At 35.6% G+C, this 10,292-nt stretch overlaps 2 protein-coding genes across 9 annotated transcripts; one reads left to right on the top strand and one right to left on the bottom strand.

Annotated features, from left to right (window-relative positions):
• Window positions 1-375: 375 nt before the first annotated feature.
• LOC132033317 (B3 domain-containing protein Os01g0723500-like) lies at window positions 376-7,076 on the top strand. 8 transcript variants are annotated; one of them, XR_009408708.1, is made up of 7 exons: window positions 769-836; window positions 1,843-2,317; window positions 2,743-2,891; window positions 3,209-3,629; window positions 3,752-3,921; window positions 5,759-6,125; window positions 6,732-7,076. XR_009408708.1 is itself a non-coding variant. In XM_059423265.1 (6 exons), exons 2-6 carry the CDS (start codon window positions 1,870-1,872, stop codon window positions 6,071-6,073), a joined length of 1,503 nt encoding a protein of 500 aa, XP_059279248.1. In that variant the 5' UTR covers window positions 376-459; window positions 1,843-1,869; the 3' UTR covers window positions 6,074-6,604. The 8 variants fall into 8 exon arrangements, 5 of the variants coding, with proteins under 5 accessions (XP_059279248.1, XP_059279247.1, XP_059279246.1 ...); XR_009408707.1 differs by having other exon boundaries at window positions 6,712-7,076; XR_009408706.1 differs by having other exon boundaries at window positions 6,633-7,076.
• Window positions 7,077-8,005: 929 nt separating this feature from the next.
• Window positions 8,006-9,692, bottom strand: LOC132034788 (putative transcription elongation factor SPT5 homolog 1). Its single transcript, XM_059425148.1, has 4 exons — window positions 9,339-9,692; window positions 9,016-9,180; window positions 8,619-8,907; window positions 8,006-8,472 (listed from the first exon to the last, which is right to left on the bottom strand). The coding sequence occupies exons 1-4, from the start codon at window positions 9,690-9,692 to the stop codon at window positions 8,006-8,008; spliced, it is 1,275 nt and encodes a 424-aa protein (XP_059281131.1).
• Window positions 9,693-10,292: the final 600 nt, after the last annotated feature.

Below are 10,292 nucleotides of genomic sequence, written 5' to 3'. Positions count from 1 at the left end.
TTTTTTAAATATTTTAAATTATCAATTACGATGACTTATAGTACTTTTTACGTAATTTTTAAATATGTAAATTTCATTTAGAAAAATAAAAGATTTTACGTTAAATCACACGGTAAAAATAAAAAGTTTGATTCTCGAAAAGCGAAAAGTATCAATCTTTTTGGAAAGGAGGAAGTAGTAAAATATAAAATAACTAGCATGAATGAATTATCATCATCTAAATCCTAGTATAATAATCATTCGGATTATGTTCTCTTTTCCAGTAAAATTGTAAAAATAAAATAAAAAATATAGGGGGAACTTGGGACGACCCAATTGTAACTTGGATCTAATCCGTAAAACATCACATGTGTTATCAACTCTTGGATCACATATTTCACTTGACCAACGCGCCTTATTTTCCACGCACACGTCACAGCCCTCCAACCAAGGCAAAAAATCGAGTATTTTGTTCCGCGTGTAACTCACGCTTCATCTCAGAGGGTATTACAGGAATTTCACTCACCCGCGCTCGTGTCATTGCTCTGTACAGAAATTGTTATTTTTCATCTAAAATTCTCTCTTTTACGAGTGAATTAATTTCCATTTTTCTCGAATTTCAACATCTGCTTTCTAAAATTCTTTTCTTTCTGTGTATTTTATTTGCTTAATTTCACATCCCCAAATTCTCAAAAATGAAATTCTAAGAAAATGGGGTTGAAGAAATTTTGTAGGGTTCTTTAGGGTTTTAACTTCAAATTTTTATTGTGAAGAAGTGACTTAATATAGAGATGTGGGATGCAAAAAGGCCTCATTTTCTTGTGGGTTTTAACCCTTCTATGAATTCTGAAAAAATGGTAACTTTTGGTTCACATTTCTGTATTACTTTTTGCTTCACAACTTGTTGGTAACATTCTTGTTTGTTGATTTTTTTTTTTTGGTTCCTCTATGTTGTGCTGGAATATGAAAAGGATTAATTTTTTTTTCCCTGTGTTGGGTTTGTTGGTATTATTGCTGCATTGGGCAAACGTGTTGTGAAGAAAGGGGTTGACCAAGAATGTTGTTTTTGGATCAAAGATACTAACTTTAGTGAAATTATAAGGACTACTCATTACAAATGCATGATGAGTGTGAATGCTGCATTGGGATTGCTTTTCATTTAAGTGCTAATTTAGTAGTATTCCCTCTGTCCCAATTTATGTGATACTCTTTTTGACTCGTTTCTATATTTAGTAGTAACAATTTAACTTTAAACTTACCATTTTATCCTTAATGAAATGATTTACAACCACGCAAGCATTTATGACTTGTTTTAGACCACAAGTTTTGAAAGTCTTCCGTTCATTCTTAAACCGTGCTCAGTCAAACACCTTCAGGCAGAGGTAGTAGTACTTTAAGCTGCAGTTACTTCACTTAGGAAACAATTATGTCATATATATATGAGTATTGGATGTGATACGTATCAGACAATGATACATTCATCTTTTAAGTTTAACAAGCTTCATAATCTATTCTAAACTGAGATCTTAGTATTCAGAGTATAAGGCGCCTTAGCTTAGGGCCCTGCATAGGTGCGCGGCGGGGTCCATATGAATGGGCTACGCAAGGCTAACGTGTGCAACTTCCTGAGGAGTATGTGGCCAGGCGTGTGATACTTTTTCCACGTGGTTATTTCAAGGCAGTATGAAAAGTTTTGTAATAGAGATCAGTATCCCTTTTGTATAAATGTTTTGAGTAACATTGCTCTTGAAACGGCTTGCCTATGCATGTTATAATGAAGAACTTAGTGTTATCAACTCTTAGAACGACATGGTTGATCAACTCTTGCAAAGTTCATTTACTGTTTTGATTTCTCTATTGCAGAAAATTCCATCAAAATTCATTAAACATATGGAAGGAAGGGCTCCCGGAACAGCACTTTTGGTGGGTCCCAGTGGAAATTCTTGGCCTGTGGACTTAATACAGCGAGATGACGGTTTATTCTTCCACAATGGATGGGTTTCATTTGTTAATGATCACTGCCTCGAAACTGGGGATTCTTTGGTTTTCAGATATGATGGTGATTTGCATTTCACTGTGCAAGCATTTGATGAAAGTTCATGTGAGAAAGAAGCTGCTTATAACGCTGATTGCAGTCAAGCAGCAACAAATTTGTACAATCTTGCTTTGAGAAAAAGAGACCGAGGAAACTCAGCTTTATTAGATTGCATCGTTGAAGGTGTTCCGAAGAAAATGAGAAGCACTCAGATTCCTTCAGAAGAGAATGCTGGAGATGCGTTAAATAATACAGTTACTATTGCTGTACCATCTCAAGCAGGGGCTGTCTGCAACAACCCAGGTGAATGGTTAGATTATTCTTTATTTTTATTGTTGGCAGTTCTATTTTCTAGTTAGAAAGTGTTGTTAAGTTGTCCATAAGTTTAATCAAGCCAACTTGATGTTACAGTTCCTTTTAATCATGAATAGACACTTCGTAAACAACAATTTTTCCCATTGAATTGTGCAACCGCCTCATCTAAAAGCTAAATGTTTAGAGATTCGACACTTCACACTTACTTCCTCATGTGTTGGTCCGAATCTTTATGACTTTGTAATATTTCTTGCTATGCACATCATTTGTATACATTTATGCCTTGCAATTCTCTTAACTAGATTTTTTGTTGTTTTCGTAAAGGCAATGAAATTTCAGCTGTTAGCAAACAACTATATAACAAAATTTTTAGTTATAGATTTGGAATAGTAATTGGTATTTTGAATCTAAAGTAGAGGTGAAAATAGACAATGATACCTCCGAGGAAGATATGTGGATGTCTGCACAAGAAGCGGATAAGGTTGCCTGTTCATTTACTTCAAGTTTCCCCAGCTTTACGAAAGTTATGAAGAGGTTCAACATCAGTGGCTCATACACCCTGGTGAGTAGGTCTTCCGTTTTCCTTAAAATAACATTTCTTGTAATGTCTTTCTGCAACTTCAAAACCTTATGAATAAACGTGCGGCATTCAGTTGCCTTTTGTAGCCTTCTGTATCATTAGTGATTGGTTTAATGTATGCCTAAGCTTTTACATGTTGGATTTGCTTCATCTTAGGAGATGAGTCACTCTGGAGACATTGGCTTTATTTGATGTTTTGGTTAGACTAGTATTGCAGCGATTAGACAAGTTTATTCTTATTCACCACACCTGCACTTGCATCGTTTGATTTGTTGGTCTCGTTCATATTTTCTTGGCAGAACATCCCTTACCAGTTTGCCACGGAACATCTTCCCAAATGCAAGGTGAAGATTTTACTTCATAATTTAAAAGGAAAAACTTGGACTGTGAATTCAATCCCAACTACAAGAGTACAAACATCACATACCTTTTGCGGAGGGTGGTTATCCTTTGTTCGCGACAATAACATTGATTTGGGAGATGTCTGCATCTTTGAGCTTGTTCACAAGTGTGAATTACGCGTGCGTGTTCTGAGGGTGGAAAAGGAAGGAAATGATTACAGTAATAAGGTAATTCATGAAGGACAAGTTGCTGATTATGCTAAAATTTCTGGATGTAAGTCCAGGAAAGCGGGAGCAAATTCTAATCGCTGTTTACAGCGGGTAGCGAAGGCCACGGCATATGATAAAAAAGGATCTGCTCATGACAAAGAGAAACCCGGTAATATTTTAAAGAGTCATGAGCTCCATTATCAGTCAAAGATCAAGTTAACTAACTTATTTTAGCTGTCCTTCCTGACACTACACTTGTATTGAATCTTTTTAACTGTCATGCTCGAACAGAAATCAGGAAACCTACTAGTTCTCAAGATAAACAGGGTTCTTTCACCAAGGGCTGCATGTCCATGAAATCAGTACCTGAAGAGAAATTAGCTGCTGAATCTTTCATTTCTAATTTCCCTCATTTTGTGCGGATCATGAAAAAGTTCAACATTAGTGGCTCTTACACTTTGGTGAGTAGCTTTTTTGCATGTTTTATCTTTTTATTTAGTGTTGTAGTTCCAATCTTTTCTGTCCGTCTGGTTTATTCATTTTTCCTCTAATGTTTAATATATGTCAAAAATTTGTTTACCGACATGAATAATTATTTCCTATGTAGAAACTAAATGTCCACTGGACTTAGCGTCTAATTTTGTCTCTTTATAGAGCTGATGCGTTTGGTATTTGACCCTCTTTGCCTTCTAATAGATAATTCTTTTTGTTAAGGCCCTTCTAACAGAACATAAAATCAACAGTCAAAAGAAATCAGAAAATTGTAATCCGAGTGAATCTTATACCTCAACTTTTGCTTATAAGCAAGTCACGGCAATTGTAAGTTGTAGGTGCTCCAGGCATCCTTGTGAATGATGTGAATCTTGTTAGTGATACCTTTTTTTCGTCTGTAACCTATAAGAGTAATTATATATTTAGTGGTGTCTATTCTATTGGGCGTACATCGAAATAAATGATTTTTAAAGAATATAATGTTCATATGGCCTATCTCTAAAATTGTGTTACTTTGCTTAAGAAGCATCTAGATGAAATTTATATTTAAATACTCCATCCATTATAATGATATGAAACTCATTCCATTGGGACGTTGCATAATGTTTAACGCGATTTCATTTTATACGACTTTCACAACTTTAAATATACAACTGTTCACATTAATGAACTCAAGCTAAACGAGCTTGATCTCTACTCTTTTCATGAACAAACTCGAGCTCGAGATCGAGTTCATGCAAAACTTATTCTAGCCCAGCTTGAAGTCAACACTTGCATTGTATGGTAATCAAACTGAGCTCAGTTTCATTCGTATAATAGTTAATCCGTCAGATTTCAGCTTGTTACAAGCTCTAATTAAAGAATAAGACGCGTTAGATTATCGTGTATATTGTGATATAGTAACAACCCATAGTATATGTTATGGGATATGTAACCAGAATGTCTAATACTTTTTTCACTTTTCCTCAAGCCTTGTAACCGTGCTGGGCTTGGTGGTGTCCAGGCTATTTATTAAGATTTGACTGGACACTCAAACTGGTAGTGGGTGCCAGTATCTGGTTTTTCTGGTCTAAGATCAAGTGCAATCAGGTTTGGAACATTAATGTGTTTGGATCAACTGCATTTAGATATGATCTTATTAAAATGTATCTATGTATTAACCTTCATGTACTCCATGCTGCATTTCCCATTTGATTATGTCTTATTATTACCTAGTTGTTGTTCTCTTCTACCTATTCCTGTATTTTTTATGCTTGGGAGACTTGATCCCTTTCTGATTCTCTCCTTTCTCGCGTGTAGAAACAAAGAGGTGTGAAATAATGAGGTCAAAATCCTGAGTCTTTTAGAACAAGTTTATAAGTATCAAAGGTCTACCTGATTTCTACCACTTTATTTCTCTCTTTCTACTAACCTCTGAGTAAGGTCTTGGGTGGCTGGTTTTTTTCTTCGTAATGCGAGTCTATGTAGGGTTAGAAATTGAGTTGAGATTGCTCAAGAAGGAGAAAATTAAAACTGGTTTAACTGGTTATTTGGTAAGAGATAAAAGGTGCGAGGCTAGCTGTTTTATGGCTCAATGCACATACTTTTGACACTACCTTGATGTGCTGTAAATAAAGCCTTTTTATTTACTTAAAAAAAAAGCAGAATATTTACAAAAGCTGTTCTATCACTCAACTGACTATTCTGGTCTTGAAAAGATTACACCTTTGGCATTCTCTTCATTTCTGTTGATACTTGTTCCTTAGGTGTTTCTCATACTATTCTTTGCTTTAAATTCATGTTCTTAGCCTTTTACGTCTTTCACAGAAAGTTCCATATCAGTTCTCAATGGAACACCTCCCAAAATGCAGAACGGAGATTGTGCTTCATAACTTGAAGGGAGAATGTTGGACTGTAAATTCAATTCCCACTGTAAAGGTACAAACACTGCACACATTTTGTGGAGGATGGTCTGCATTTGTCCGAGATAATGACATCCAGATGGGAGATATCTGCATATTCGAGCTCATTGGGAATAATGAAATGCGTGTACATATATGTGCAATTGGGAAGAAGGGCCTAGATTACCGAAATGGGATAACTTCTAACGAGTCGGCTATCCTTTCATCCTTGACAAGCTAGAGTCCTTTGACATAACAAGCTGTAGGAAAGATTACTTTTTGCCTGATACAAGGTGAGGGGTAAACTCTCCTTGATTCTAATAATTATGGTTCCATTGCATTTGGTAGAGTTGAATAATCTATCTATGCTTTGATCGGTGTTGTATTATTTACAAGGTGACACTTTGCTACTAAAAGGTTTTCGAAATCAGTACACAGTGCCGTTCCACCACATTTTTGCCAAAAACTTGAGAGAGTGGTCATATGAGTGTCACATGTCTTTTTACGGTTGTTTTCAGATTGGAAGAATCGCGAAACCCTGTTGCAGTACTTTAGAAAGTTTATGTTGCCAAACTCTGGTTTCTAGCTATTCATTTGCTTATGTAGTGCTATTACAGCCCACCGGTGTTTTGAGAAATGCAAAGTGCCACAAATTTTCAACAAATGAAGGGGGTTATGGTACCGACATAAAATTATAGTTGTGATTTTATGCAAATGTTGATGACAAAATGATGATTTACCTTCCTTTTACTATTTCAGTTTCTTTCTTTTCTTTTTCCTGATCACATTTACTATTTCAGCATCTGGGCTTTCCTTTTATCAACTTAAGGATGTTTTTGGTCAATTCGATCATCAGTGCCTAATTACTCTTTGTTTCAGATTTGGCATTTTGCTGGAAGATAATATTAGCGAACTTGGATACATTGGATAAGAAAAGGAATACACATCAATGTTATGGAGAAGCGCTTAAAGTAGGTTATCAAACATTTGACCAGGTTGGACATGCCATCAGTAGCTTAGATGTTTTGTTGTGGGCGTTGTCTGAGCACTCTTGTTCAGACTGTTAGTATAGATACTGTGTGAAAAGCTTCTCATTTTCTTAAAGTCGTAGATTTCTCTTTGTGAATAAGTCTTGTGTCTGTAGTTAATCCAATTGCCGTGAAACATTTGCTGTTGGTCTGTGTGTGGAGGGTATGTAAAAAACAGGACATCTTCTAGAATGAGAAATCAAAGTTTCACATCTATTACTACTTTAGATTCATTAGAACTGTTCCGTTATCACTCTCATATGTATACTGTTTTGGACTCACGAACTTTTGGAGTGATCTGAAGATTGCAGTTTCGAATTCTGTCCCGACCTTAATCAGCGGTAATCTCCAAGCATGCCTTTCACCTTGAAATTGATCTAATTCAGTTGGCTTCAGATACTTTATTAAATTCTATTTGACACTTTATGTAGCAGAAAATATAGCAAATATGGGATTGTAGTATGTGTCCTTAGTAAGTCCTTTGTTCTTCTTTTGTACTACTTGCTTTAGTTAGTTCTACTGTTTCAGAAAATAAAGAGAAGAAAAACAAAGAACTCAAGTACATTAATTAGTCAAAATTGAATTGTCACATTAAATTTGAGGATTAAAAGTTCCTCCTTTCCATCCCATCCCTCTTACTTATGATCATGACACATTAAAATTCTGTGTTTGCAAACATAACATATCTAACTTATGGTCGGGTCTACTACTGAGGAACTGGAATAATTTGGATATCAGATTGATCTGACAATTACTGTAAAGCTATTAGTATTGTACATTTAGGAAGCTAGCAAGACAATCAAAACGACTTGAAAAAGATCATAAATCTAACTTTGCATATCAAACTATCAAATACCATGCTTCAGAATAAACGTAAGGGCGAAATATATTTACATTAAGAAAAAACTAGAAATAAGTAAAAGCTCACAGAATGCTAAAGCTAGTCCAATTAGTTACTGAGGATTCCATGCTCGACTTCGCATTGGTGTTCTCATTCCTTCATGAATAGGTGTTGCAGGAGAATCTCTTGGTGGAGTCATCCATGGACGAAGTGGAGTTCTTAGACAGTACATAGGAGTCTCACCCCCTCGGCCATATCGTTCTTCCATGCAACTAGAATTCTCCATTTCCACGTTCTCATAAATTTAATCGCGATCAACATAAACAAAATTCATTTGAGCCTCCAATTCTATCCTCATTTTATTCCCTCTAACTTCCACAACTGTCCCAGTCATCCCATTATAAGGTCCTTGACGTATTTTAATTCGAATATTCAATAATGGATCACGCCTTGCTCTTCCAAATCTGCCTCGTTTCCTAGGAGGTGGAGGTCTGAAATTAGTTATTGTTACAACCCCATATCTACTTTTGTTGTTATAATCTTTAGTACAATATGCAACCTCAGAACTTTCCTGGCTATGATCAGCCAACACATCGAATGTGTTAGTAGATTTTTCGGGCAGTACAGTTACTACATGTCCTTTAGCTGAAGTAATTGTACCAATTTCACGTTCCTTAATTCCAGAAACAACTTTAACATGATATCCAAGTTCAAATATCTTGGTCAAATCTTTGCTGTGGATTGCAACACTCTCAGGCAAAGCTATGCTATCTGATTTGAGGTAAACAATATCATCATCAACTTTCAGAACCCGTCCTTTTATGGTTTTCAGTTCTCCATTGAGAACAACAACTCGATCTCCTTCCTTAAATATTTTTTCTTCTGATTTTTTGCAAGCAGTGTAGAAAAAGATAAACTTTCTGTATCATTATCATCATCTCTAGCTCCGCGAAATTTCTCAAGATCATCCGGAGTTGGCTTAACATTGTTACTGATCGACCTAAAGGACACTGGTTTATACAAAAAACCATCTTTGAATTTCATGCCATTAACTGTATCAAAGTAATCCCCAGTAACTAAATCTCTCTGTCGCTTCACTGGAATTCCCAATGGCTTGGCTTTACTAGCACTCCAATATCTCGGTGGAGGACAGAATTTCTTCGAATTTTCCAGTGGTAAATTACCTTCAAATTTGTTAACCAAAGCCTGAAAATCAATTCTTGGTATCAATTTCACGGTAACTCTTCATCGAATATCATCCACATTCACAACTTGTGCAAGGTCTCCTTTGTAATTCCCAGTCTTCAATCTCACCCAAGAATCATTTGAAAATTCTGATTCTCTGTTTTTCACAGTAAGCACATCAGACATCTCCTTGTTTGGAACCATTACAATCTTATTTTTCAAGAAAATATTGCGCATCCCCCTACATGCATCCCTAACATGAGATTCTTTATCTGCTTCAACGTATATGTAATTCTGGAGATGATCAAGTGCAATTACTGATTTAATTTGCAGTTTAAACGATTTGTCAATTTGCTTCTGCATTAAATATGCAGCTACTTCTCTCTCATGCCCAACTGCACACTTAACCATCCATAACTTGGAATCTTTTATTGTAGGTAAAAGTCAAGAACCTCTGTTGCATCTTTCTCTTCTTCATATCTCGATTTGCTTCCGTATCTTTCTACAATTCTACGTGTAAATTCGTCAATGTCTTCCTCGTCTTCGTCTTCACCAATTTGTGGATGAATAACATGACGTCGTTGGAGGAAAGAATTGTCTATTTCGTTGGAATCATCGTCAATGAAACCTTCTTCTGCTTCTTCTTCTTCGTCTTCTCCTTCCTCGTCGCTGTCAACGTCTGCTTCTAACTCAAAAAAATGTGACGCTGCCCTTCTTTTACTACCGATTTCTTCTTCTTCTTCTTCTTCTTCCTCCCTTCTTTGCCGCTTATGGGCTGTGTTTTCCGTGTTTCTACCTCGTGCCATTACTCTTAGAACTTTTTACAATGTGAAGAAACTGTGGAACGTAGCAAAATATGCAATTTGGTTTATGATTTTGTTTTCCATAGTACGAGGTGTATGTTGCTTTTTATAGGCTTTTAATGTCGGTTTTCGGTAAATCCCAAAACAGGAAGTTTTTTTTTTTTTTTTTTTTGGTTTATAAAAGTGAAGGTTTTAATTGGTTGAAAAAAAAAGGGGGATTTTCTGCAAGAGATTTCTGCAATTGGGCGTAACTGTCGTAATCTTTTTTCCTCGTATCTTGGCATACACGTTTTCCGAAGTCAAATGACCCAACAAATTTCCTAAATTATAAATAAGGAAAAAATATAGCATTAATTACTCCTTTTGACATCTTGTTCGGATGGTTGTTATTCATCATTTCGCAATGTATGATACTATATTGTATTAGTTTTGTAAGTATAATATTTGAACAAATTATATCATTTGTTATGATTTAATTACCATTTTTTGTTTGATTTGAATGGATGCTATTGTGCAATAAATTATACTCCATCCGTCTTAATTTATTTGACACTTTTTGCTTTTCGAGAGTCAAACGAGTTGTTCTTTGATTGTAATTTTTTC

The sequence above is a fragment of the Lycium ferocissimum genome, chromosome 10 (genome assembly GCF_029784015.1).
Source record: "Lycium ferocissimum isolate CSIRO_LF1 chromosome 10, AGI_CSIRO_Lferr_CH_V1, whole genome shotgun sequence".
NCBI lineage: Eukaryota > Viridiplantae > Streptophyta > Magnoliopsida > Solanales > Solanaceae > Lycium > Lycium ferocissimum.
The sequence above is the reverse complement of the archived record's forward strand: the minus strand, read 5'-3'. Positions and strand labels throughout refer to the sequence as shown.